General features: G+C 42.3%; 1 protein-coding gene across 5 annotated transcripts in view; it reads left to right on the top strand.

Moving 5' to 3' along the window:
• LOC121669146 (CREB binding protein) overlaps positions 1 to 27753 on the top strand; it is a 95575-nt gene that overhangs the window by 15401 nt on the left and 52421 nt on the right. For all 5 annotated transcript variants that reach the window (XM_042037701.1, XM_042037700.1, XM_042037698.1 and 2 more), the window contains one exon: positions 23530 to 23706. In XM_042037701.1, the coding sequence (XP_041893635.1) occupies positions 23530 to 23706 (177 nt within the window). The remainder of the gene's footprint in view (positions 1 to 23529; positions 23707 to 27753) is intronic.

The raw sequence follows: 27753 nt of genomic DNA, 5'->3' as shown, positions 1-27753 counted from the left end.
GGTTGTTTTGGTACAGTTCCTTCATGAAATTTTGATGGCAAACCCACCATGTTCTGATATGTAGAAAAAGGTCAATTTTTATCTCTTGATATTTTATCTATTCGTACATCAGTAGCTGTTAACTGTAGTTAATTAACATGTAAATGTTAATTCATTGATGTGTTAGTAATTGTGGCAAAAATTGCATTGTCTGACATGAAAGTGTGTGTCCTGTACTCTTGAAGAGGTGCTGACATCACTGTGGAGTACTGTATAGTTAATTTTAATTTTTTTTTAATAAAAACCATAAAAAGCATTCTCTCTGCAGTGAAGAGATGCTTCTGCTTAAGGAAGAGATACTTGTGTTCTGAGTGAAGGTCAGAGCATCTGAAAGTTGACATAACTGTTCTGGAGGCTGGAGACAGCTAATTTTGCTGTTTGGAAGCTGATTGGTCTGCACTGAAAGAGAGTCAGCATATCTTTCTTTTGTTTTCCTTTGAAATTTGTGGGAAGAGTGAGGAATTCTATTTATCTGGCTTATTTCTGTGAACTTACAGATACCTAAGTTCTTGGGAGTAGATTTTTCCTAGTCACTACTCAGTTTTATGTGAAACTGCTAATTTTTCTATGTGAACCAATTGAAGTAGAATTACCCCAAAGCAAAGAACTTGCTGACAGAGTCTGTATGAGCCTGGTGGGGGAGGTTTTGTGAGATCTTGATTTATTTTAAACAAACCCACCTCTTATAAGGAACAGGACAAATCTAAGACAAATTCCATATTTCAAGGACTTCAAGCTTAGCCTGTTGCCAGCTGCGAATGGATTCACCAGCTTGGGAAAGCGACCCAGACTGCCTCAGGTTAGAGATGTTCAAGAAGCAAAGTAAAGTTGGTTCGATCAAGAAATACATTGGAAAAGAATAGTGAAAGGATTGTTTAATGACAGAGCATAAGTGATAAAATGGTGCTTCTGTGAAGGTGCACTTAAAAGAAAATAATTTTAAAAACTTGGCCAAGTAAAATAGGAAAACTGGTGTTTTCCAGGGCTCCATCTCTAGTTGAATAAGGTGAAGCTTAAAAGCATTGTGTTTCTTTTAAAAAATTGTACTTTGTATACATCTTATTCTTCTCTTAGTAAGAGAGCAGGTGGGCTCACTGTTTTACCCAAAGATTTTTTTGTTCCCATTTTGGAACAAGTACTTGCTCCCTGAATTTTCTTGCGCCGAGAAAGCAGCATTCTCTATTTTTGCTGTTTTCCTTAGTAGGCATTTGAGGATTGGTATCCTTTTCCAGTGTCTTCCCATCCCCCAGTTTATTGTCCTAATAGGATTATCAGCCATGATTGTGTGTTAGCTTTTTCTTATTGATGCTGCAGGAAAGCTTTTAAGAAAAGTAAAGAAACACTTCAGTGAGTTTGTCTGTTCTTCTGAAACTGAAATTTCTGCTGAAGGAGAATGTGGGTTAGTTTGGTTTTTTACCTCCTGATTCCCTGGTGTTTACCACTTAATGTGTACAGCTTAAAAGATTTAAAGAGCTGTAATAAAAGTGGTGAGGCAGCTGATCTACCTAATAGTGAACGTGCCCAGCTTGACTCAAGGGCTTAAAATGCAGCTACCATCCTGCTTGAAGAACTGTATCAAGGCTGGAAGGAAATTCTCTAGGTGATGACTTTAGCAATATCCTAAGGGAAAGAAAGAGCTGTGGAATACAAATGCAGAAAAAATACCTAAAAACTTTAAAAAACAAGATCTTCTCATTATATTTAAAATAAGTGATGTGCATCTCTGACTAACCTTGTTCAAGTACAGCTGAGTAGCCCATTTTTCTCAATTCAGCGTGTTTATATGCAGTGTGGGGAACTCGTGACCCTTTATGGTTTGGGACCAGTTTTGTTGTGCAAGACCTTGCTTCTGTGGTGGTTGGTTCTAATCCTTTTTTAGTATGTGACTAATCAAGGAAAGTCCATTCCATTTTCTGGTTTTGTTTCTTGTGGTGTGTTTATATAAGCATTCTTTCTATTAAGAGAAAAAGAAGAAAAATATCCAGAATCTGGTCCTTTCACCTGATCTCAGAAATTGCAAGGATTCATTTTGTCTGGATCATCATCAGCCACGACTGTTAATTTTGGTCTGGACTTGCTATTTTAAGGCAGAACTGAGCAGGGTAACTGAAGCTCATGTTCCTGTGCTTGCATGAACTGAAGGGGATAAGGGATAAGCCTTACTCTTCAACAATTCAAACAGGAGTGGAAAACAACCAATTTCCACTGTCAGAGAGCAAGAAGATGCTGATATCAAAACAAATATTCTTCCATTGGCAGGGAGAGATTAAAGTAAAATACTTCCTCAGTCTATAGAGATGTAAGCAAAGATTTCATAGATTTCACATGATACTCTCAAAGATTGGTGATTTTTGACTTGCTGAGATACCTGGAAACCTCCGAGGAAGTTCTCTTCCATGATACTCTGTATATCTCTGCTCCCTTCACTGCCCCTCTCCTCTCCTGTAACAATTTTGCTTGCAACTGTGGCATTGTGGTTCTGTTTTCTTGGAAGACGCTACAAAAATTTTTATTGGACTGGGTTGAAGTTCCTTAGGAAATCAGCTTTAAAGAGGAAAGGGTTTGTTTATCTTTGAACAATTATTACCTGATGGGAGTAGAGGAACAGATCATCCTGTCACAGTCATTTCCAGCAGTAAGGAATTGTCCTTTTGTGGTGTACCATGTTTTTTGTTGAGTCCATTAAGTCCAGAAAATGTGTTCAAGCCATCTAGAACATCTTGTTAGAACTGTTTTTTTAAGATTGTTGGTTGTTGCATGTGATAAGCAGTAGCAAAGCTCGGCAGATGGTCATTGCTTCCATAGGAGTGACCACTTCATGGGAGACATGCTTGTGCCTAACACTCTCCTGTTGCTGTGGGAGTTCATCTTTTCCAAGTGGAGGTGATGAAACCTTCCTGTGGCTGGCAAGGGCTTGAAGTTATGTTTCTGTTGATGAGTTGTTAGAGTCTCTTGCTGAGGTGCGTTCCCCTTGTCCTAGCACAGCTGTCAAAGCCCATGGAAAGTTAGAAGAAAATGTTGGGAAGTTCCCATTTATTATGTATGGTTCTCAGACTTCCTTTTTGCCCTGTGTCAAGAGTTTTGGACAGTGATTCACCTAACTGGTACTTCTGCTCTTTCCTTGAAAAAGTGGTAGTCCCATTCTGATGAGTGTTTTCCATGTGTTTCCAAGCTGTAATGCCTTCTCATACAATTCTGTAAAAGGAATCACCTTTTCTTCAGTAACTTCAGAGTCCTATCATTCCAACAAGGATATTCTGGTACCCAGCAGCAGAAATTTAGGAAAAAGTCTGGAGTTGTGCATGGCTGATGATCTGCAGAAGGTATTGCTGTTAAACTGCAGTGAAGATACAGCTTGCTGGGGGCTGCTTTCAAGGTATTTTTCTTTATAGAACTATTAAACCTACCCCAAGTTCAGCTTTCCTTCTGAAGGGCAGGTGCAGTTTAGCCAAACATTGGGCACCGTAGGGCAGGTGCAGTTTAGCCAAACATTGGGCACCGTATGCCTCAGAAAAAGATTAAATTGTTTCATCAGACCAAACCTATAAAGAGATGAGAAGAAAATGGTTGTTTATTTTCATACCTAGTTATGAGGTTTACAACATTAATGGTTGTTCGGGGTGCCTTTTTGAAGATTGAAGATTTAACTTCAGTCTACCTATTTTGAAAACTCTCTGAAGGAAAATACTTACACTGATATAAAATAGAACCTGCCTGCAGGGAGAAGCTGATGGAAAAGCTGATGTGGCTGGCAGATCTTCCACTGTAGTATTCCGGGAGGTGATCTGGTAGCAGGGAGTTTAGATACGGAGTTCCAAGTGCTATGTGCAAGCGATGAGTTTTCCTTACCTCTGTGTATGTATTTAAGCCCCACTGGAAGTTGGTATCAGTAGTGGGATTGACATCAAAACCTGAACAGGCTCAAAACAGTCACTAACTGTGCAAAACTAGATCTGTTCTGCTGGATTTTTGCCTATGAGTGCAAAACAGTTCTTTGCTGTAAATGGTATTGGCCTAATTTGTTTGGACAGTGCATGTTTTCAACTTTATTTCGGTCAGAATAGCCACATGGCAGTGTATGTTTCAGTAAGGGTAGGTTCAGATTAAAGAGGAGGAGGAACTCTTACCAGAAGTGAACTTCAGAAAACAGTAAAACCATTTTTTATTTCCACCAAGAGAGTAACCCGTTGTCCTGGGGCTTTTTAATGTTGAGCTATAAAAGAAGTGAATTCTGTCGTTGTTGTTTCCAGGCAGGGTGTCTGTCTAATACATGTGCCTTGGACAAGCACATTCACAGTTTTGCTCCCTGTGCTGTTCACTGAGTGGTGTTTTGATGTTGGAAATTAATCTTGAGTAAATTAAATACGATAATGAGCTGTGTTAAAGAGCAAGAATTACATAGTGTATGTGGTTATGTTACTTGTCTCGGTGTTGTGAGGAATCTGTGGTAAGGAAAATTTGTGACGAGAAAAAATGAAGCCAGCTATTTATTTAAACAGATCCCCCAGTTGCTCTTGCTGAGTACCAGATTTAGATACGCTTGCTGATTGTGAATTAAGTCAGCTGAAGATGTTCTCATTCCTTTGCAGTTCTGTGTGTTACAGCAAACTGCTGGTGCTGTTTGTTTCTCTGGTGGCTCTCAATCTGTCTGAATTCTGCCTGAATTGTTTTAACATGACTTGCAGTTAATTTGCTTCTCATCCACAGAGTTGTCCGTGCTCAGCTGCCAAGCTGCCTGTCTCCTAGCAGACCATGCCTCTGGCAAACACCAGTAGCCAGTCCAAATCATATTCCAAACAGTGCTGTTTCCCAGTTCCAGGGGACTCCTAATAATGTTACAGACTTGACCGTAGCTGCTCCATTCTCTGATGAATAAGGAGCACCGAAAGAGCATTTTTACTGAGGAGAGACATATGTGGTTTTGTAATAATACAGCAGAAGAAGGTTATAAATACAGAGAAACACATGATAGCAAAACTCAATGACTCGTAGTAAAATGAAAGTCTCCGAGGCAGTTTTGTTTTGAAACATGACCGTGGAAAGTGGTGCTCCACAGATGAGTTTGCTGATACGTCAAAGAGATTTAGTGACTTAAAAAGCTCACTTCCCACAACTGCTACTCCTGGCACCTGAAATTGAGTTGTTTCCTGTTTCTAGTATGTGAGTTAAGTCTTGTTTGCAGTTGTGCAATGTCACTGAAGATCTTTGCAGCGATAGTCACTTGGCTGGTGCTTATGCAGGTATCAGGGTTCAGTTTGGCTCCAGGGCTGCAAGAAGCAGAGCACTCAGCCTTCATGGGGACAAACCTCAGCTCAGTTTCTTCTCCTCCTTCTTCACATCCCAGCAAAAGCCTCTCTGTACACTTGCATTGGCTTATCAGCCAGCTGACAAAAATTAAGTGTTGTGGGATCTCTTCAGAGCAGAATTGTGCATTATCTTCCACTGTGATAACACAACACGAACATTAAGATTTTTGTCACTAACCATCAATTATATTGGTTAGAGTCTTGTAATTCTTCAGTTTTTGTTATTAGAATGGGGTTTATTTCTAAGAAGTCTATCTGAAAGAAGGTTTTGGGAGTGAAACTAACAGATCCACCAGTTCCTTTGGAAGCTATTGATTAAAAGCAAGATTTACAGTGTTGTTTCAGGTTAGTCAAAATGACAGAAACTCCCAGATCCTTACTGACAGATAAAACTGAGATGACTTCTTTCTAGTTTTCAAACTGCTTTCACATATCTTTCTGCTGCTGTTTGTAGTTTGGGGATTTAATACCCAGGTAAAAAATGACTCAGATATTGAGAGGGAGGAAAACCTGCCAACTGAAACATTGGTGTGTAGAAGTTACAAAATGCCTGGTTCCTTCAGTCAGAAGGAAATGTCTTTGTCACAGTAATTTTCTTAATAAACTCTAATCATGCATGTAGATACAATTTCACAGGAGCCTTTCTGATGAAAAGACCTTTTAGCAGGTCTCAAAGTTTGCTCTTACTTTAAAGATAAACTTAATATTTGTGCTTGACAGTGATCTGTGATTATATTGGGAATCTGTAATTGGAAGGACATACAGAAATGTGTCAAAGCAGGCAGTGTTATGGTCTGAAAACTAAATGCTTCTGGTCTGTTTCTTTAGAAAAAAGGCAGTACAGGAAACTTGGAAAATTACATAGAGCTTGATAAACTGTGTCAGCCTTCCTGAGAAATGGATCAGGAGTGGAAGCAGTGAGAGGAGGCGATTCTCTTTTTGCAGCTTCCACAAGTGAAAACCACTTTGTTGAAGGAAAATGGGATACTTCAACCATCAGGCAAAAAATAAGATCATGTTGGAAAGTTGCACTTTGGAATTTTGAAATTCCCTCATTTCCATAGGGGGCCAAAATTTCAATACAAGAGGCTACACAGAGCATGCCCAAATCTACTTTGTAGTGGGCAGATTATTCTTCACCTTAAATAACGTTTAAACTAGAAAAGGTGTTTCAACACACATTTTTCATCCACATCTCAAAAAATAATTCTGAATTCTTATTGGTGCAATTGCTAGTTTACTCTGCACAGCTGAGTATAAGGAATGGCAAAATATAATGGCATTTTCCTTCCTTCTTCTGAATGTTTGGAGGAAATACCTGGTTTTTGTTTGGAAGCTGAAGTCCATTTGTGTGTGACATCAGTTTGCTGTAACTGTGTCCATGGGCTGTAAATAGTACGTGCTCGTTTCTCCTCCTCGTCCTCCTCCTTCTTGCTATTACAGTAAAGAGTATTTTTATTTACTCCAGAAATTACTGTGGCTGTGAAGTGGCACACTAAGCTTAGTGCTTGTGTTTTAACTGTTTGTGTGTAATCCAAGCAATGGCTCTGATTCTAAGGCCAGAAATACTTTGCAGAATTGAGATTTAGATGAGTAAGAACTTGAGATGATTTTTGAACTCCTGGTGCTACAAAACCTACCTGTAAGTAGCACCTGGAAGTATCTGTGCTTACGTGTTCTGAGGATGCTCAAATCCCAAAGTGATGGATGTGTTCTTTGGTATCTATGTACAAATCCTATTTAGGTTTGGGAAATAAGTGTCCTGTGCCCTAAAAAGAGTTCAACAGCGCCTTTGTTTTAGAATGAATCATAATGAAAATACAGCATGTTAAATATAGGGCCATCCTTGCCAAAAGAAATGAAATACATTTTTTGAAGAGAGTGGTAAATAGATCATTTAGCACTCTGCTGCTGTTTTGGAAGGAAAGGATTTGTGTTCTCAGAGTGACTGCAGCACAGTGCTGCCCTGGCTGCATGGCTGCTCTGCTTGTCAGGGGAGTTTTGGAAACAAAACAAGTGCCTTTTGAAGCTTTTGGCAAATTGACTTAATTAAATAACTGCCTTTAGGATGGGAGGATCTTTGTACCCTGGTAACGGACAAGTGTTGGAACACCACCAGCTGGAGATGAGATTTCTCTCTCAGAACAAACAGTGGTGGCTCCCTTAGTCTGATATGGGCATCTTGGGTTAAAATGCATTTCTGGATCATCCTCCGTGCAGCTGCTGTCAGTGAGGAATGTGGTACAGGCCTGGTTTGTTAAACTGTTCCATTCTAATCATGTTTAAAAACAACCATCCGATCTTGCCTTGTTTAAAAGCCTGTTCAGAATTGTCTCAATATCTTCATGGGTGCTGTTAAATCTTCAAGGAGAGCATGCTTTATAGAAGGACTGGAAATGTCATAGTAGCTCTTGAAGTCACTGTGGTGTTTCAAAACAAACATATTTGGCTCTTAAAGTTATTTAAAAATTACTTTAACAGTGTAAATTATTTATAGTTACGTTTCTCCATAGTTAATGTCAGGCTGTGATATTTGTGCTAAGTAGTTGTTTGGAGTAAGCAATATTGATTTTTGTTTCTTTTAATGTATTTAATATAACCTGTAGTGTGAGTTTGTTTCTTGTCTATTTGATTTTTCTCCCTGGTCTGGATTGAATAAGAATAGTTACTTTTAGAGTCACAGTCTCTCTCTTCAGTGTTTCCACTTTTCGTTTAGCATTCATGTCTGTCCAGGAGAGTATACACTGTAAAGGAAGGACACAGAATATCTCTTTTCATTATATTTTGGGGATGTTGTTGCTGTTCCTCCTCAGAGCTACTGTTGCCTTTTCCCCCACCACTGTGGAATATCACATTCCATGGACTGCCTGATAATGTATCCTTGGCCAGCTTCTGGGAGATAAATGGGGTAGGAACCTCTTCAGTAGTGCTACTGTTTTCTCTTACCAAAGCAGCTTATTCCTTATAATACTAAATTTTTGGAGCATGACGTGCTCTCCCTTTCCTTGGCTGTCTCCAGCCAACTATAGGCACTTCCGAACGGCTGAGGTGCTGGCAGACACAGCTGGCAATTCTTTTGGGGCCTGTTGGGTACAGTTTGAAAGGCTGATACCCACAGTACAGAAGATAAGGGAAGGAGTGCAGACTTTGGGTTGAATTTGATATAGAAATCTGCATTTATAGAATCACAGAATCATGGAATGGTTTGGGTTGGAAGTGACCTCAAAGCCCATGGGCAGGGACACCTTCCACTATCCCAGGCTGCTCCAAGCCCTGTCCAACCTGGCCTTGGGCACTTCCAGGGATGGGGCAGCCACAGCTGCTCTGGGCAACCTGTGCCAGGGCCTCACCACTCACACAGGGAAGAGTTTCTTTCTCATATCTATATGCAAATTTCCCCTCTTTCAGTTTGAAGACATTGCCCCTTGCCTATCGCTACTGTTCCTAAACTTTTTTAATTCAGCTTAATGGCGATGAAGTACAGGAGCTGAGGGAGGACAGGAATTCTCAGTTGAGAACCTATGTTAGAAAACGGTGTTTTGGTGTGACTATAAATGTGTTTTAGTGCACGCTGAAGCTTCTCCTGGAAGTCACTCATAAAAATTTTGGCCTGTGAGTATGCAATTAAGTATTTGTGGAGGCATATATTCACTGAATTTCAGGCTTTCAAAATTCTCCTTTCAAGTATTGTTGAATTATTCCTTGTGTCCAAACTAGATTTTCATGATGAAAGAAACCTTTGAAACATCTACAGTTAATTTTGTGGTTCTGGTTAAGTTTCTATTCTTGTGTACTAAGAATAATTCTTGTTTATCTGAAGAAAGCCGCTTGCTCTGCTTGGCACTTATAAAAGCTCTTGAAGCAATCAGAATGCATTGATCAATTGTGGTTAATTATCCATTAGAGCTTTGAAGTTATTTGCAGAGGTGACACTCATTACAAAGTAAACCTAAGCTTTATTTTGATTCATAAGTACAACAGTGATGCTGAGTGCAGAAATTTTAGTTGATTCCATTGTGTTTGTGCTCAGGCTTGTGCAGAATTTTGGAGTCATTTTCTTTCTTCGGGCATGTATACAGTGTAAGCATACGATCATTTGATTTTCTTTTCCTGGGAAAAGTTGATTTCTAGTTAAATGTATTAAGAATTTGTTCTCTGTGTATCCAGTCATTTGTAAAGAAGGTTTTCCCATGAAATTTTGTCTTTTATATTTCAGTAATTATGGGGAAACATGGGTTCATTTTTTTTAAAGGCCTTGGAATACTTAAGTTCTTCTTTGGCCTCTGTGAAATGCTTGGAAGAGAATTTCAAATCTTATTACAAGTGGTAATAAAACACCTGGCTTCCTCTTAATGGGATTTTAAAAATTGTATTTCTAGTTTTACCAAATTTTAATGATAAAGGATGAAGTAAATAACAATTATTCCTGGACATTTCAGTATTTTAATTTGAGTGGATTTACTGCTGAAGAACAAGACAGTAATTGCTTCATGAATCTGTTGTGGTAGGCCTTGGTTATAGCAATTAGCTTAAAGAGATGGGAGATTGGGAGCTTGGCTTCCTCTGAACGCTGGTGGCCAGATCATGATTTAATTCTCAAAACTGATTCTTGAAATGTTACATTTTAAGGTTTTCTTGTTACTGACTTACAAGTGAGTATTTTTAACTGAATGTTTTGTCAAACCGCCAAACCTGCAGGTTGGTTTAGGTGAGCGCTCTCACCTCGTCTCAGATGCCATCATTGCCACCATTCTTGCACTGAGACTGAATTCGCTTTTTTTTTCTCCTTTTTTTTGGTAACACCACTGGCTTTCTGCCATAAAATGATTAATCTTTTCCTTGCCTCTCCATCTGTCCCTCTGGCATATACATTCCAAGTGCCATGGTGACTTTCTTTTGGAACACATTACTATAGGATGAAATAGCAATTAGTAGAGACTTACTTTTTTTTGTCAGTAAACAGATGCAAGATGATGCCAGTGTAGTAAAGAAAGCCTGTCTTTCCCCTCCACAAATGAACATGAATTCCTAATGGACCTGTCTTTTGCGCTTCACCGGGAGCCCTAATCGGTGAGGTGGACCTTACTTCATGCTGGAGATTTGGGCCTCGTTCCAGAGGGAGATAAGGGTCCAAAGAGCGAAGTCCTCAGCCTGTGCCTGCTGAAAAGCTGCCCTTTGGTACCAAGTCTGTGAGCAAAGCACTGTTGGGAGTTGTGGCAGCAGCACACAGGGACTGAGAAGGAATTAACTCCAGGGGGCTGATGCCAGATCATAGCAGCTCTGGAGCTCGTGTGTGTTCTGCTCACCTGGGATCCAGGGGTGAAGTGGTGCAGATGGCAAGGCACAGGTCCCTGTCTCTGTGTGCTGCCTCTCTGGGAAGCAGAAGTAAGCATTCTGAAAGCAGTCCAGTCCTCCTTCACTGTCACTAACAGCATTAAAAGCAGCTGAATTGCCTGTCAGTCTGAATTTCTTAGGTCTTCCATTACCTGGAGCAGATTGACTCCTTCATTCACAGTACCTTGTAGACTTCAGTTCATAACTTCTGAACATCTGAGACACCCAACTGTTTGATTTCCTTGTCTTGAGACAGAATAAAGCTTCAAAGGAAGAAAGTTAAAATTATTTAAGCCAAGCAAGGTGACATGCTGCTTGTAAAAACATTTCAGTGGATGGGAAGAGAGAAAGAGGGAACAAAATGCTGAGCATTTTAACCAAGTCATGTGTTGAAAGCCCAGATTTGAGGTAGGTGTGGTAATTTGATGGCAAGGGATTTGAGGGCTTAATCTAATAATGGAGTATGAAGTGGCTGATTTTGGTGAGGCCCATAAAAGAAGGAAGTAAAGGATGCTTGGGATGGCATGTCCGGAAGTTCTGAGTCATCCCTGTCCTGTAGTGCCTTAGGACAGCAACTGCTTGGAGGTAGGAGCAGGGTACTGGGTCTGTACCCAGTCATTCTCTTCATGCTGAATCCAAAGGACACTGCTTGGATCTGTAAATCATAGTGGGAAGTGCAGAATTCCCATTTTGTGCCAGCTTGCTCTATTTTCTAAAATAAAAACGAGAGAGAGAGAGAGGAAAAGTGTCCCAAACATCTCAGTGGTGTAAGTGGGGATTCTGGGTGAAGCATGAGAGGTGCTGAGTAGCTGTGGCTCTGTAAGGGTTCCGGTGTTCGTGCACAGCTGCTCTGTCAGCCTAAGGCTATTGATGAAGTGTAACCCTAAAGTTCCAGCTCAGGCATTCAGAAAATGGCATCAGAGTTCACAGCAGCTCTTGAAAGGTGGAAATAGTTACTGTCTCCTCAGCCTTTAGCGTTTTGTATCACACGAGGTTGTGTCAGTGATAGAGCAGAAGGAAGTAGGGAGAACGTCCTTCCTTGCAAATCCAGGGATTTAGAAGAAAGCAGTAGTGAGTGGCAGATGTGTTTTACTAGAGCAGTTTACACTGTTGAACAGCCAAGCTCTTACGTATGCAACTCTTCAACACTGCTGTTAGTTTGTGAAGATCTGGCCTCTTATCAAAACAGATCAAATCTAGGATGCCTCTGCTCTCTCTCATCTTTAATTATGACAGGCATGTTCTGTTCTCTGAAATAATTTAAATTATTAATCTGGGACTTAAATTGGTTTTTAGCTTTTATACCATAGACTAAGTCCAGAATAATATAGGGATAGTGGTGGCTCACTAAAAGGCTGACTTCCTCCTACAGCTATTTTGTCAGATTCAGAGGTGTGAGAAGAGTTTGGTGAGAAAAAGAGGTGGTTCTGACCTTCCTATTTTTCTATTGTCATAACAGATCAGAGTAGCATACCCAGTATGCTGCCTGCGTGTCCTCACACTGCCACTGTCAAAGCTGCAGTTCTTTACATCACCCCCACCCCAGGGGTCTTCTAAACTTTCCTATCGAGCTTTCAGCTCCCTCCCGTGTCCTCAGATAATCTCTGAGGTGCTGACAGGACAACGCTGGCAATGGTGGTGGCTCCTCAAGAGCCCTGGGTAGTGTGTCTGCTGCTAAATGCGGTGGGTGATGGCAGAGGTCTCTGTGCCTTCCTTCATGGAGATGTTAATCTGCGTGTCTGTCGTGGTTTTAGGGGTGGTATTCCCGAATTTAGTGCTCCCACTGAGATTCTCCAAGCCATGCTGCCACTCACTCGCTCTGCCTCCCCTTTCCCTGCAGCAGGATGGAGAGGAGAATTGGAGGCAGAAGCATGGAAGATGAGAACTGGAGGCAGAAAAGGCAGAGATCGCAGGTTGAGATACGAACAATTTACTAGAAGCAATGAGATAAGAAGGAGTAACAGCAGCAATATTAATAACGAAAGTGTGTGAGAGAGGCAAGTGATTCACATGCAAAATGCTCAGAGCAGAGTCACCCCTCCCTCCCTCCTGCTGGCTTACCTGGACCAGGAAGAGACTCCTTTACTTTTGTCAATGGTATGAGGTGATACAGAATGATCTCAGTATCCTGGCCATGCCCCTTCTTGGCTACTGCAAAAAATTAACCCTGTCCTGGCTGGAACCAGAACATTACCCCTTCTTTTATACCATGTACTCATGTCCAATTCCTACACCTTCCAACTAGGTACATGCATTTATATTTATATATATATACACCCACAAGCACAGGTGTAATTTCTGAAGTCAGTAGCCATCGCTCCAGGATGTCTGTTGAGTTCATTTAGTCTATGGCTGTGGGTTCTAGCAGTCCTAGATGTCTTCCAGGGCAGGAGGGCTGGTGTGCTGTTGGCTGGTTGCAAACTGCATCAGGAGCTCACATGGCATGATGTGTGAAAGGCACTTTCCCTGTGAACATCCAGCCCAGCACTGGTAGTCAGGGTTCCAGGAGAAGCTGTGCTTCAACACCAATCACTTAGGAAGCAGCTTGAACCTCTTCATAGGCTGCCAGGATCTCTTTTTCAGTTTGGGTGTAACAGACCTCAGATCCTTTGTATCCCCAACTCCAGAACCCCAGGGGTCATCCTCAAGTCTCCCCAGCTACTTTTTACCAGACACACCAGGAAGGACCATTCTCCCTGACTGTAGAGCATGTTTTATACATCCTGTCCTGTCTTGGCTGGCTGACCCAGTGGTTGTTCTTCCTCTCAGCTCTACTGCTTGAGCAACCCTTGTTTGATCTGTTCAAAGCTTGTTGTTGTTCAGGGCCTCACTTGAAATCCTTTTTCTTCCACGTCACAAGATGGAGAGAGCTGACAATCTGACTGTGCTCTAGGATATGCATCCTCCAAAAACCTACAGTGAGGCCCTTTAACCTTACTTTGCTTTATGGCAAAACCAGCCTTCAGGAGGATTTGGATTATCTTCTCCCCTTTATCAAAAACTTCCTCTGCCCTGTTCTCCCATACAGTGATGTCATCAATGTGCTGTAAATGTTCTGTAGCCTCACCCTTTTCCAGTGCAGTCTGGATCAGTCCATGCCAAATAGTGGAGCTGTGTTTCTGCCCCTGGGGCATGTCCAGCACAGCAGCTCTCAGTAATGCTGTGACCATTCAGGCCACGATAGTGCACTGTCAGTCTCCACTTTCCATTGGACTAACAGCTGGTCATGTAGGGCTGTTAAAGGATGAGCAGGTCTTGCTGGGCACTCCAGCTCTCCAGTCCACGGCCCATCCGTGGATGGGGTCCTGCAAGCCCAGCTGGTGCCGTGTTGCCGACAGGGCACTGTTGTGGTAGTGATCAGTACTTGTTCTCCAGCCCTCAGCAGTCTCACGGCAGAAGGGTCCTCTGAGAGACCAGACAAGGAATTCAGCTGTCGAATTCCCTCTGTCTTCGTAGCAGCTCTTCTAAAAGCCCAGCGTTTCCCTTTTGGGGCCTTGAAATACCCTCTTCTGAGGTGATCCGTTCCAAGGATGCCTGGGACCTCTGGGCCAGTCACAATGGAGTGTTTTGCCATTTATTCCCAATCACTTCAGCTTTCAGTACAGTCAGCTGTTGGGATCCCCCTGTCACCTCAGAAACAGAGATGTATTCTGCCCCTCAGATCTCAATGGCATCAGGGCACATTGTGCATAGGTGTCAACTAAAGCCTCATATTCTTGTGGGTCTGATGTGCCAGGCCGTGGATTCCTGCAGTCCAAGAGATCCAATAGTCCCCTTTCTCCACCTGGCTGGAGGCAGGGCCCCTCTAGCTCAGATCATGGTACTTGTTTCTCTATTCTTGTAAATATGAACCAGAGGTCTCTTCAAGAGGATGTGCAGTAACATCAGCCCTTTATTCTGTCTGAGGATGTGCCCACAGTAAACTGGAGTGGCATTTATCCTCGAAGAATTTCCTGTAGTGGTTGTTCTTCCTCTCAGCTCTAGTGCTCTTGCTGTTAGGGCAGAGGTGGGTTTTCCATCCCACTTCTTCATGTCCTCTCTGTGGCCATGCAGGTGAAACCAGAGGTTACCTTGTGGTGTGTCCCCTGTCAAGCCAGGGTCAGCTTGCTCCCAGTAGCAGAGATTCTGGTCCATACTGGTGTCCACATGGGACTTTTACTTTCTAGTTTGCTTGATCCAGTCTGTCCACAGTCTTGGACAGCCTTTCACAGGTTGGTGGGGAGGAAAAAAGATGATCTTCATATTGCCAGAGTTGGGGAGTCACCTGAAGCCCTGTTCTCATTTCATTGACATCGTCGCCAGTGAGTTGGCGTATGGCCATGGCACGCTCCATGCAAACTTCTGCCACATGGATTGTGTACTTAACCTCCAAGGGAAATTAAAAATCCTCAGAAACTGTTGTAACAGGCCTGAAGGAGGAAACGGGGGTGGAAAGCTGGGGAAAAGAATTCTCTCCTGTTCCCCCCCACAGACTGTGTACGATTATTAATGGATTCCCAAAGGTAGTGCCGAGGTACGGTCAGGAGAGCAGCACTGAACGCTCATCCCAAATGACCCTCATTGCTCTCGATGTTATCGTGTCATAAACTGACAAGCAACAAAGCCATCCTGCTCCTTCTCGCTGCTCTGAAAAAGAGCACCATGGTGGGCGCTTAAGGAAGCAGGTTGGGTACCACACCCCCATGAACAGACAAGGCAACATTGTGACCAGTGGCTCCCTACCTAATAACAGCAAATGCTCAGATAAATTTGTTTCCAACCCGCTTCGGCAGATCCGTTGTTATCTCAACCCTTGGGGCCTCACGCTGCGTGCCAGATAAGGCTGTTGTGGTTTAAGAATTGTATTCCCCAATTTAGTGCTCGCACTGAGACTCTCCGTGACCCCCTCCCCCTGCGGTGGGCTAGAGAGGAGAGAGGCACAAAAGGCAAAGATCACGGGTTGAGATAAGAACAAGAAACAGCTATGAGATAAGAAAACAAACGGAGAGGTGAGTGATTCACATGCAAAATGCTCAGAAACACCCCCTTCTCCCTGGAAGAGACTCCCTTTCCTTTGCCCCCAGCAGTGGTACAGAATAACCTCTGTGCCCTGGACGTGCCCTCTCACAGCTACTGCAAAAAATAAATCTGTCCTGGCCAGAACCGGGACTGTGTCATCATCTACCTGTCCATTTCTCTGCTCAGCGATCTTGGGAACTTAATTATCTGTGAGGCTATTAAGAAAAAAGGGTCAAATTGACCAGTGATTTCCAAAGTGATTAGAGAAAAATTGATCCTCGGGAGTGGGAGGAGATGTGCCGTTTCCTGAGGATGCCTAACTAACAATAGAACTGGTTTGTGATCCTGCAATCAATGTCAGTCTGAAGAGGCGACTTAATTGCTGCAGGATTGAGGGAATGGATGGAATTCTGTGCTGCAGTCCATCCTGTCTGTGATCTCATCACGGCCATCACCTGGAGCTGCACTCAGCCATGCTCAGTAACACAGACCTAGGGTGCAAAGGAGGGTGCAATAGTTTGATTCATTTTTTGGCTTCTGTTCTGCACGCCTGCCTTCCTGGAGTTTAGTCCCTGGGTCTGGTTTATGGACTCTAGTCAAGGTCTCAGATTATTTTTGCTTCCTGAGATAGTTTTTTCTTCTCATCTTTGTGTTGTCTCTGGACAAGCAAAAGAGAATTTGTAATTATCTTTCTTATTACAAGGTTCCATTTTATAAAGACTAAAGCATATGAAAATGACAGTGGTACAAAGACAGGATACCTCTGATTAGAGGCCTTATGATTTTTTGTGAACTAACTCCTGTTGATGAGTAGAAACACACACTATTTAAATAAAACATTAATATAATCTTAACAATTTCAGTGGTATTAATCACTTCCATTCTTTCCTAATTTTGGCTTTGAAGCTACAGCGCTTCAGCTCATATCTGTTGATATGTCTTTGCTAAATAGAAAATATTTGTGTTATCACCTTTTTATTCCCAAAACCAGTACTGTAGAAGCACTTCAGTCCTTGTCTTAATAAGATAAGCAAATGAATAAGCTTAAATAGTAAGCTAAATAAATTAGGCTGTTAGATTGCAATTAGCCTGTCCTTGGCCATGCCCATTAGTCCTTTGAGCCCTACTTGAGACCTCTCTGGATTCTGTCATTTTTACCTGTCATTCTTGAACTACCACAGCATGTTGGTCATTGTTGCAGCAGCATTCCCATCACTCCAGACACATAACGATGGCACTTTCCCCATATCCAGTTGTCTTTTCATCCCTCCTGTTGGCATATTGAGACCTCACGTTTGTTCTTCAAGCATTTTGCAGATTCATGGCTTTCAAAGTCTGGCCAAGCTAGTCTAGCTTGCTTCCTTTCTTTCCAGGCTGTTTTCTAGTCAAAAAATCCAGCAGATACTGAATTGAATATTAATGATAACTATTTTTAGTTTACAGGATTGGATCATAATCAGATTACTTCAGCCAGCCTTATTTTTCACTGAGCCCGTGCTGCTTTGAGTTCTTTGATTCTCATATCAACCTTTCAGTACTTTTTCTGCTGTCAGCTCAGTCCAAATGTGATGGTATTGTTTTGTTTTTAAATACTTGGCCAGAATAACCTTCTTCCATTTTTGTACAGAGTCAGTGCTTCAAAATGTAATTAAAATCAACATTTAACTTGGAGATAAGTTTGTTGCTTTGGGTTTTTGGTTTGGGTAGTTTTTGGGGTTTTCTTGACTAATCTGTCTGGACTAGCTAATTTAAAAAAAAAAAAAAAAGGCATTAACTTTATGTAGGTAGTGGTGATATAAGATACAAACCCAGGAATTTTATCAGAGGTGGGTGCTGCTCCTTGGCACATGCCTACAAATGCAGGTGCTTTCTCTCTCACAGGAAAATTGAGACTGAACTCAGTTTGTCCGGCCAGACCTTTTATTAAATTTGGAAACCCTGGAGTGAAAAGTGGGTTGGGGCAACAGAGGAGAGCAGAATTTCCCAAAGGAAAAGGGGTTGCAAGGAGCATAACTGCATGCAGTTGTGTGGTTTCTGACAGTGTGTTGGAGAGGAAGCTAAAAAAGGGAGTAGGAAATGATGTGCTTGTAACAGGGAAAGGGGTTTGCAGCCTTGTTGTTGGTTGCATGTCCTGGGAGTCTAGGAGGAATGTGATAATGGAGTACCCTGGACTGCAGGAGTGAGAGCTGTGGTGGTGGAGGTGAGGGGACAGTTGATAAAAACTTAGAGGAGGAGGGAAGGGCAGAGGTTTTTTACAGCCTGAACACTTGGTGTACAAGAGGGAGTATAACCTATCCTCCTTCGTGCTGGGCTAGAGGAGGAAGTACTGTGGTGTGTCAGTGGTGCTGAAGAAGGGAGGAAAAAAGAAAGCTTTAAAAGCAGAAGGAACATCACAGTGTGGAGATCCAGTCTACTGTGAAAGGTGTCTTCAGGATTAGATTGGTGAACTTCACTTCTGTCATGTCACCCCTGAGTTGCACACTCAGGTGAGATTTGTAGGTTTGGTCATGGGCTTCCTCTATAACATCTATGAAACTCCAGGAACTAGAGGAAATGGAATTGCTTTTCTGCTCCTAAGAGAGTTAAAAAGCAAAACAGGAGAAGCACCTCCCACAGCTGCTGCTCAGAGTGCTGCAGTGTGATGGCTCCTGTAGTCCAAGGCAGCTGAACAAAGGTTTTAAGTGCTGGTGGGGGGTTTTCAGCTTGGAAGTTTGTACATTCCTTGGCTTATGAGAGTAGAGTGAAATACCCTATTTCCTATCCACACTCAGTAATACATTCCAGTATCTTAGAGAGTTGCCATAGTGATAAAAAAGGGAACAGAATCTACTTGTCTTCCTGGGATAGCAGAATTATTAAATTAAATGCCTCTTTTCCATTAAAGGAGAGTGTCATTATCATATTTCTGAAAACTGTTTTAGAGCAGAAATAATGTGTTTAAGGTGGTGTCCTGCATTAATCGTGTTCCTTCTTGAGGCACCTCTAGCCTTAACTTGCACTCGGGATACACCCTGTTATCTCCCCCATTGCAGCTGGTGGAACAGAACAACACCTTTCTTGGGCAAGTCTGCTCTACTCCATCAGAATTCACGCAGTTGTGACCACAAAGAGCTGGGCGAAAGAAGCAAGAGTTGCCCAAAATTGTAGCACAGAAACACAAGTATAAGACGTGAGTTGCAGAGGATGAGGTGGGATGAAAGGAGCCACCGTGGGATGGAGTGCAGGGAAGAGGGCTGCTGAAAATGGTGGCTGCATCAGGAGGAGAAAGGAGATGAAATGAGGGAGAGGAGCAAAGGCAACATGTAGGGAACATCTTGAGCTTAGAACAAAATGGGAGTGAACAACGTAACCCAGGTTGTCAGAGAGAAACTTTCAGCTTTTGTTGCAGTGGAGATGCGCTGGATGGAAGGTGGAGTAGCCCTGTGGAACATGCCTGTTCCATGCAGGTGGAAAAGAAACAACTCACCCTGGATTGCCCTTTGCTTTCCTTCCTTTTAGGAAAGTAAATTTAACAAAGTTTAAGCCAAATACAAATCTTTGTGACGGCTCTGAGTTCCCCATGAAAATGGCCATTCTTACCAGGTTGTAGACTCCAGTGTTCTTGCTGGTTTATCTTCTTTAATGACTTTTAATTACCTGGTAATCTTCCCCTGAACTACCTATTTTGGGATCAGAGTTGTGTTTCAGAAATACAAAAAGCAGAAGTCTTCTGAGTATCTCCCTTCCCTCACCTGCCTGGAAAAAACCTGGAAACAGAGGCAGGAGTTGGGGTGTTTGAGCCTTCCGAGTCCTTTGCTTGCAGCTGCCGGTTTCCATTTGCAGAATGAACAAGCAGGATGAAGTCTTTACAATGTGTAGGCTCAATCTTCTGCCTATATTTACCAGTTGTTTTTTGAGATTTCAGTCAGCCATGGTTTGAAGTTCCACAGAAGTCACTGAGCTCAGCGTTCAGATAATTAACCAGGAATTGCAGTTTATGCCTCGCGCTCTCGGGCATCTTTCAGAGTGTGATACGCAGGGATCTGCCTGATTCTTCCTTTCCTTCCACCTCCTGTTTGCTGCCTTCCCACCAGGGAGGAGCTGACAGTGGTTTGCTTTGCTGGAGTCCCTACCTGGCTGTGTTTGGAATCAATTCCGAGCTGCTCCTCAGGGTACCAGTAATAGCTCTGGAACGCTGTGGATCTTAATGCTGTTTGTCAGCAGGTTGTTCTGCCACTGAAACTCCTCGCTGATCCCAGACTTGGTTGGAAACTGTTAAAAATAGATAAGAGTTTGTTCGAGCAGGTCTCACATTGTATTGTGCACTTTTAGTCTCTGGAAATCACAGTCCTGTTAATTTGAATTCTTCCCAGGAAAAACTGAGTTAAACCCCCCTGAAACCGCAAGCATCTATCAATTTTAGTGAACTCATGTTGTGGATGGTCCGTCCTAATTTTTGTCTCCATATTTACTTTAGGGATTGCCACCTAAAAAAGGTCTTTCCACTTATTCAGACTATTTTTTTTTTTAAAGATGAACTTTAAAAAAAGCCTTTATGTTTCGTTGGCAGTTATTTACTAAAATGAAGTGTAGGTTAAAAGACAGGTCTAATGTTTTCCAATGTTATCAAACGATGCTATTTTTTGAAAGTTACAGACTGGTGTAATGCTTTACCTTTAGGTGCCTTTCCCCTATGAAAGCGCAGCTTTGGACACTGAAATACAATGTGGCAGAGAGCAGGTTTACCAAAATACAAGGTTTCAAATGGAAGCTACTCTGCTTCCAGATGGCTTTCAAAGAACAGCAAAGCATTTCTTAAAATTTCAATCGAGTATTTATTACTTAATGACCACCGAGAGTAGGACAAATTATCCTCATCTTATTAAGCACTCAGTTTGGAAGATTTGAAAGGTTGCTTTGTTGTTGTACATAGTTGTGATCTGCTTAATAACAAGATCTATTGAAAAGGAAATGTTAAAATAAGATAAAACAACCATGGGGTGGTACCTGACAGGATTGCAGAGCCTCGGTGCTTTGGGGATGTTCTAGTGGTTTAGACTTTTAACAAACTTGAAACTGTCTTTTGAGACTAAAATATTTCTAATATTTTTTCTAAAAATCTATTTTTAAACATTTTTCCTTTAATAAAAAGACATTAATATTTCCTGATAATGAGATGGGAGACACCTCTCTGTTTCTTTTGGTGCAAGAACTTAAATTTGAGGTAAAATTTGCTCAGCATTCTCACTGCTTAAAGAAAATCTCTCTTCTGCTCTTTGAAAATTCAATTGTGTACGATTCTGCCAGAAGCTTTTAACACCAGGCTTCCAAGCTCAGCACATCCATGTTGGGCATTCATTGCCTGCACTGAGCCTTTTCCATCTCCTCCCTGGTGCCTGAGTCTTCTCTATCCATGAGCTGCCAGGTCCAGGGAGGGCTCTGCTTGCACTGTGTTCTGCAGGTTGGAGGGCCCATGGAAGCCATGGAAAGAGGTTCCTGTTCAAGCAGCATTCCTGTCTCCCAGTTTGGGCTCCCCATGGCTCTCCCAGTGGTGGTGGTGACTGTAAGGGCTTGCAGGAAGTTGTAGTGTAGTGGTGGTTGCCAGAGTAGTCAGTATTCAAAAAACTCCTCCAAACTTTCAAGCAAGTTCAAAGAGGACTGGAAAGGCAAAGTCCTTCCAAAAACGAAGTTTGTAGTTGGGAATTAGACATGAGGAAACTGAGTAACAGCCCCAGAGTTAATGTTCCTATTTCTGGCTTCTGAAAGGTTTCAATAGTTCTCCTAAGTTTTCTCAGAATCTCACTTGTAGTTTCAGAAATTTTCTTCACTGTTGATCTGATAGACCCCCATAGCATTAATGAACAGCTATCATTATCAGATGACACTTTTTCATACCTTGTCTGAAATAACGGGTTGAGTGTGTAATTTTATTAAATACTTTGTTATTAATTCTTCAGAGAAAGCTGCCAAAATCTGTGGTATAATAAATAACAAACTAATTTCTCTGAACATGCAGTCTGCAAAACAAACACAGAAGTACAGAAAATGAAATTCTTTATATTTGTGCAATGTGATAGTAGCTAACACCACTTTTCTTTAAAGGCAGTCTTGGGACTAAACTTTAGATGCTAATTTTTGGTCTTACTTGCTATTTGAATTATTCAGCTTTACTCTGGGACACAGCACATATTTGATAACCTCATATATTTGCAAAGTAACAGCTTTTGGGATTTTTTTAATGTGTAAAGATAGAACGTCTTGTACAGTGAAGAAAGGCCCAAATCTGGCAACAGTCACTGGGCAGGATGCAGGGAAAGGGAGCATTTCCTAACATAAAGCTGCTTGGAGAGTGGCAGGGCCAGCTGTTTGAAACCAGAGGGTACAAAGTACAGGGACAAAGAAGACAAGGCCCAGTCAAATTGTGGTTTTTGGACTCTGCCCCAGTGTAATTTATTGCTCATAAGTGGTGCTCCCTCAACTGCTCATTCAGCCCGATTCCTGTAAGCATAAAAAGCAACCCCTGAGTAATCCCTTATTATGAGGCTGTTCCAGTGATAAACTGGTGTGAACAGCCCTTCTTCCAGCAATGGGAATAGTCCTTCTGAATCCCTGCTGGCAAGGGAAGGGAAGAGACCAGGACTGTAGAAGACCACTGTTTTGAGGAAGAAAAGACTGGAGAGGTAAAGGGAAGAGGAAAATAGGATTTACTATTTCAAATAGAGACTTTGCTCAGTGGTTGGATTCATATTTAGGACCAGGTCATAAAGTCACCTAGAAATCCTCCCAGTGTGAGGCAGGGGGGTGAACAAATGCCATCTGTTGAGTAGCTCCTGTGGGAGGGACTGAGGGGAACTTGGGGGGCTCAGCCTGGAGAAGAGAAGCCTCGGGGGGATCTCACTCTCTGCAACTCCCTGACAGGAGGGTGGACTCAGGTGGGGGTCAGGCTCTGCTCCCAGGGAACAAGGGACAGATGAGAGGGAATGGCCTCAAGCTGTGCCAGGGGAGGGTCAGGTTGGACATCAGGAGGAATTTCTTCCCAGAAAGAGTGGTCAGGCATTGGAATCGGCTGCCCAGGGAGGTGGTGGAATCCCCGTCCTTGGAGGTGTTCAAGGAAAGCCTGGATGTGGCACTCAGTGCTCTGGGCTGGGTGACAAGGTGGTGATAGGTCCCAGGTTGGACTCCATGGTCTTGGAGGTCTTTTCCAACATCAGTGATTCTGTGGTTCCAGTAATGGAGATTTCCCCATGGGGGAGACTCCTGCAGGCCAAGTGGCTCTTTGGATGTACAGTGTTCTCTCCAGTCATTCAGGGGGAGTTGTGTTTCTGTTTTCTAGTCTTGGGGAGTTCTCAGGGTGTCATTTCTCAAGGTTGTCAGTCTTAGACATCTTTTTGCTCAGACACTTCTCCTCAAGTACCAAAACACAGGTTGATAACCGTTTGCTCGATGCCTTTATATATTCCCCTCCCTTCCCATCTGTTTGTGCACAAAGTCATGCTTTGTGCTCACAATGCACAAAGTGTCACAGGTTTTGAAGTTTGTTTGGTCTCCCAAAGTTCCTGTAGTGTTGGAAAAAGTAATTTCTGTCATTGGGAAAGATAATCTTGTGTTTTCCTTTGATTTTGTAAGTTGAATTGCAAGACTTCAGCCCTACAGAGCTGTATATATTTGTAAAACATCTTTTTAGAATGTATTTTAACTTGGTAAAAGTTGTGAAATTATGAATTTAATACTGAGAATTTAATATTGAGAAGCTTAAACTGGAATTCGGTCTCTGTGAATGCAAAGACAGGATATTTGACATATGTGGGGGTTTTTTTATCTCCCTTTGGAATCACGAAAATTCTAATCATTTCATTCATTCATTCTTTTCCAGATGGGAATGACAGGTAACACTAGTCCCTTTGGGCAGCCTTTCAGTCAAACTGGAGGGCAGCAGATGGGAGCTGCAGGAGTGAATCCTCAGTTGCCGAACAAGCCAGGCATGGCCAATAGTCTGTCTCCCTTCCCTGCCGACATCAAGAGTACTCCCGTCACCAGTGTGCCAAACATGGTGAGTTGGACCTGCTGCTTCCAGCATTCTTTACCTCTTCCTAGTGCTTTCTAAATTCTTGGGTGATCCAGCTTCTGCAACACTATCAAATTACTTCTCCACGGTCATTTAAGCATCAGAGTTGCCCCGTGGTTCCTCACTTCCACTCTGCAGTGTGTATGTAAAACCCATGTACATTTTTATGCAGTGATCGTACTTTGTAAAGAATCACAGTTACAAAAACTGCATTGCATCCTTTCATTTTGCCTGGTACATTTGGTTTCAAACCAGACAAGAATGTCTTCTTTAAGTCCTGTGTGTCAATTAGAATTTGTTAGGTACATCATCACCTTTCTGAAACTAAATAGTACTTCGTATCCTTTGAATCTGATGTGGTAAACACCCCACATGCTTCTCACTTTATACTGTGCATGACTTGCTTGTCCCAAGCTTATGAGAACGGTTCTTATTAGGATACCTTACAAGTTTATAGTATCATGCTTACCAGAGTTTTCTTTATAAAGTGAAATTAAATATTCCCATTTGTCTCAGGATGTTGTGTATTAATCAAACTGCTTGTGTTGTTTCTATGGAAACTCCAGCTTGTTGCATTTTATATTCTTACACATGATAGCAGTTACTATAGAAACTTGTAAGACCTTCCATAAGATGCAAATTGCTTATTTTTTAATTTAAATCAAAAACCAGCTATTTTTTGGCACAACCAATGCTTGCTCTTCCATCACTGAGTTTGCTACCTGCCTGTCACTAATAGGCTCTGTATGAGAGGCAAGAGGATGCAAAAACTTCTTTTTTTCTTCTGATTTTAGAGGACCACTTCCTGATTTTCCTCTAGTAACACTGTGAAATCTTTCTTTAATATCATCTGTCATTTATTGTTTATGATTATGGAAAGGAGCCTGTGAACATATTAAGACCATGTTCAGAACACCACTTGCACTCATGCAGAATATTTGTAAAAGACAATTTTCTGCATGATTACTCTAATTGTGTTTATTTAGTGTTTGGATCCGGTGTAAAGCAAGTGAGTTATTGTCCTGATGCTGCAGAGAAACCTGCAGGTCTCTCCAGAATGCTGTATTCATCTCAGGGACTGGGTGATCTTGAAGCCTAATTTTGTGCTCGTTTAAAAGTGAGGTTTGGGAAAGTCTAAATCTTATTATACTAACTTACTAGTATAGGATGTAGTGGTCAATATTCAGGTGGAATAAAGGCATTTGCAATCAAGGCTTGTCACATGATGGGAGAGAAATAAAATCAAAAACTGTTTTCTTTCTCCCATCTTGTCCAAAAGACAGAGGAAAGTAAGGGAAACTTTCCCAGTACTATCAATTGCGGTTTTAAAATGTCAAAAATACCAACTGAGAGAACACGCAGAACTGTCTGTCTTTGTTGCTCAGGTGTCAAAAGCTTTGCATGTCCAGTATATCTTCTTTTCCCTCACACCAGTACAGAGAGTAATGGCCGTTTCAGCCAACAGACATTAGTACTGTTGAGCCCAAAGGTCTCAGCTCACGTGAGGGTCAGAGGCATGGTGCTCCTGACAGGGGGGTGACTTCAAAAACTGAAGTTTCCATCTAAGCATTTTTATTGCAAAGCCAAGAATTTAAAAAGAAATGTCACACTTGTTAAAATTTAACCTTTATTTGGCAGCAGTGGGTAAGGCAGTGTAATTATTTGGTAATAGCACATCCATGGCCATATGCTATTCCTTCCACAGGGACTTTGCTTTATTCAGTGAACAATATGAACAGAGCCCTTGGAAAGAGCACACAGTCAACATTTAGTTCTATTTTTTGCAGCTTGGTGTGTAGCTGTGGGCATTGCTGGCTGTATGTTGTAATATATCTCACTTGGTCATTTCCAAATGCTCTTTCCTGTGGCAGCCAACACTGGAGCAGGCATGTACTTTGGATTAGTTCATTTTTACAGCACCTCTCTGAGATAAAGATGTTGCCCCAGTTTTAAGCACAGAGGCACAAGGAAAGAGTAAGACTGGCAGAATTTGCTCACTCAGGACTTGAGGTTTGTAGGCTCTGGCTTGCCTAAACCTTATTTCATAGGTTAAGGCATTACCTAAGGGTAAAATAACATCCACAGCAGTTCCATGAGTTACAGAAGCACACATCTAAGTGACATCTGTCACTCACATTGGTCAACCAAAATGTGACCCAAATGGCTCTTGTTGAAAAGCAGCTTGTGACAGAGGCAGGTCCCCAGAGCAGAGCTGCAGTGTTTGAGCAATCCTGCCGTGCATTCTTGCTGCAATCCCGTTGTCATTTCTATGTCCTGGGATGCTTTAGGTCCCTGGAGATGATGGTTTATTTAATGTGTTTGGCCTGGAGACACAGCCTGTCCTGTTCCCTGAGGGAGGCAGCAGTGATGTGGAAAAGGGTATTGTGTTATGTTAACATCGATGAAAAACGAACATGTGGAGGATCGGTTTAGACTCCATCCACTACAGCAAGCGCAAGACAACTGCATATTAAAAAAAAAAAAAAGCAACAAAAAGAAACCATTGGGGTCCTTTGTGGGATGATTGCAACCACATATCTTGCTAAACCAGCCCTCTATACTCCCCTTATCTTAAAGGGCCCCCAAAGTACTATTCCATGTGAGAGACAAACCCACGTGAATGAGAACACTGGTGGTATGTGGCCTGTCTGAGGCAGGAAACCAAATTGCAGCATGGCACTGAACACTGTGGTTACCACAAAGGGTATTTAAACACGAGAAGAGGAAGTAGAAAGGTGCAGCCATTGTCTGAGGACCCCTAAGTTCTGAAAATCAAAATATTTTTAAATAGTCCTTTCAGTCTTTAGCCTTACACCTTACATGTGTACTGCAAAAGTAAAAGATGATTAAGTTTCTTAACCCACATAATTCTAATCATTACTATGTGTCACCCCGTCTTCAGCAGTAACCAAGAGTTTTCCCACTGCCAGGCATAACCCTGGCAGCCAGGACAAATGTGCTGCAGCTGTGGGTTTGGATTTTTGATCCAAATTCAGGCTACCACTCTCCTGAGAACAACACTCTCCTCTCCTCCCTGCCTGCCCAGTAAAGTGGGTCTCTGAAGTGTTAGTTCACTGCAGCCCATGTTCCAGGCGTGACCTTACACTACACCCTGAGAAGCACATTTGGATTAATCTCTTTAATTAGAAAAGAAGAACAAACCTTATGGTATTAAAATGATTAAGAGGTCAGCATTAAGGTATTAATTTTCAGTGCCAGCAGGATGGATTGATTTTGTTTGGTTGGTTTTGTTTTAATGGTGATCCAAACAGCGTATCAGCTCTTGCTTTGTGGGGCTACTACAGAATCAGTTCCCTTTACGGAATGGGCAGCCTGAAAACTTGAGTGAAAGGCTTGTTTCCAAAAGAAAAATACTGCTTCCGATGTTGTTGGAAGTTTTGGTGACACATTACTGAGCTTCAGTGCTGCTGAAATGGTTCTGATGCAGGACTGGCAATGCTGCGCTGCAGTGAGATCATGCAAAATCCCTGGGCTGTGGAAGTGAGCCATGCTCTGCTCTCGGGCTCTCAGCGTGGTGTGCAGCCAGTTTGGGAGCCAGCACTCTCTAGTTTTGGAGTGCACAGGCTCTGGGAGGAGCTGTTGTGGGGGGAACTCTGTGAGGCTTTTCCATCAAGCTCACTGAAGCTTTGCACTCCCTACAGTGCTGCCTGTTCCAAGGGTGGCGGTGGATGGTTCCTTCATGGACATACCAATAAATCTGGTATTTCTGCATGGGTTAGGAGCACAATGGGGCAAATTTGGCTTCCAGACACCAGCATGGTTTCACAGTTATCCCTATGACCAGCAGATGGAGTTGAGAGAATATTGCTTTTTGGAAGCGAAGGAAATAGTTTTTCCTAAATTCTGGACTTAGAATTGGAGCAGCACATCTCTTGTGCTTTTTTTCCCCCCTCATCTCTTGCTAAACTGCATCAGGAGCTCTCTGTTGTGTTCTTCTTAGTTTCTTTTTATGTCCTATGGACTTCTGTAATAACAGATTTTGATCAGAAGACAGAAGAAGTAACTGGGGGG

This window comes from Corvus kubaryi, unplaced genomic scaffold (assembly GCF_017639235.1).
Source record: "Corvus kubaryi isolate FWS band 111438036 unplaced genomic scaffold, C.kubaryi_AGA036_p1.0 37387, whole genome shotgun sequence".
In the NCBI taxonomy this organism is placed as follows: domain Eukaryota; kingdom Metazoa; phylum Chordata; class Aves; order Passeriformes; family Corvidae; genus Corvus; species Corvus kubaryi.
Note: the sequence above shows the minus strand (reverse complement) of the source record. Positions and strands in the feature narration are given on the sequence as shown.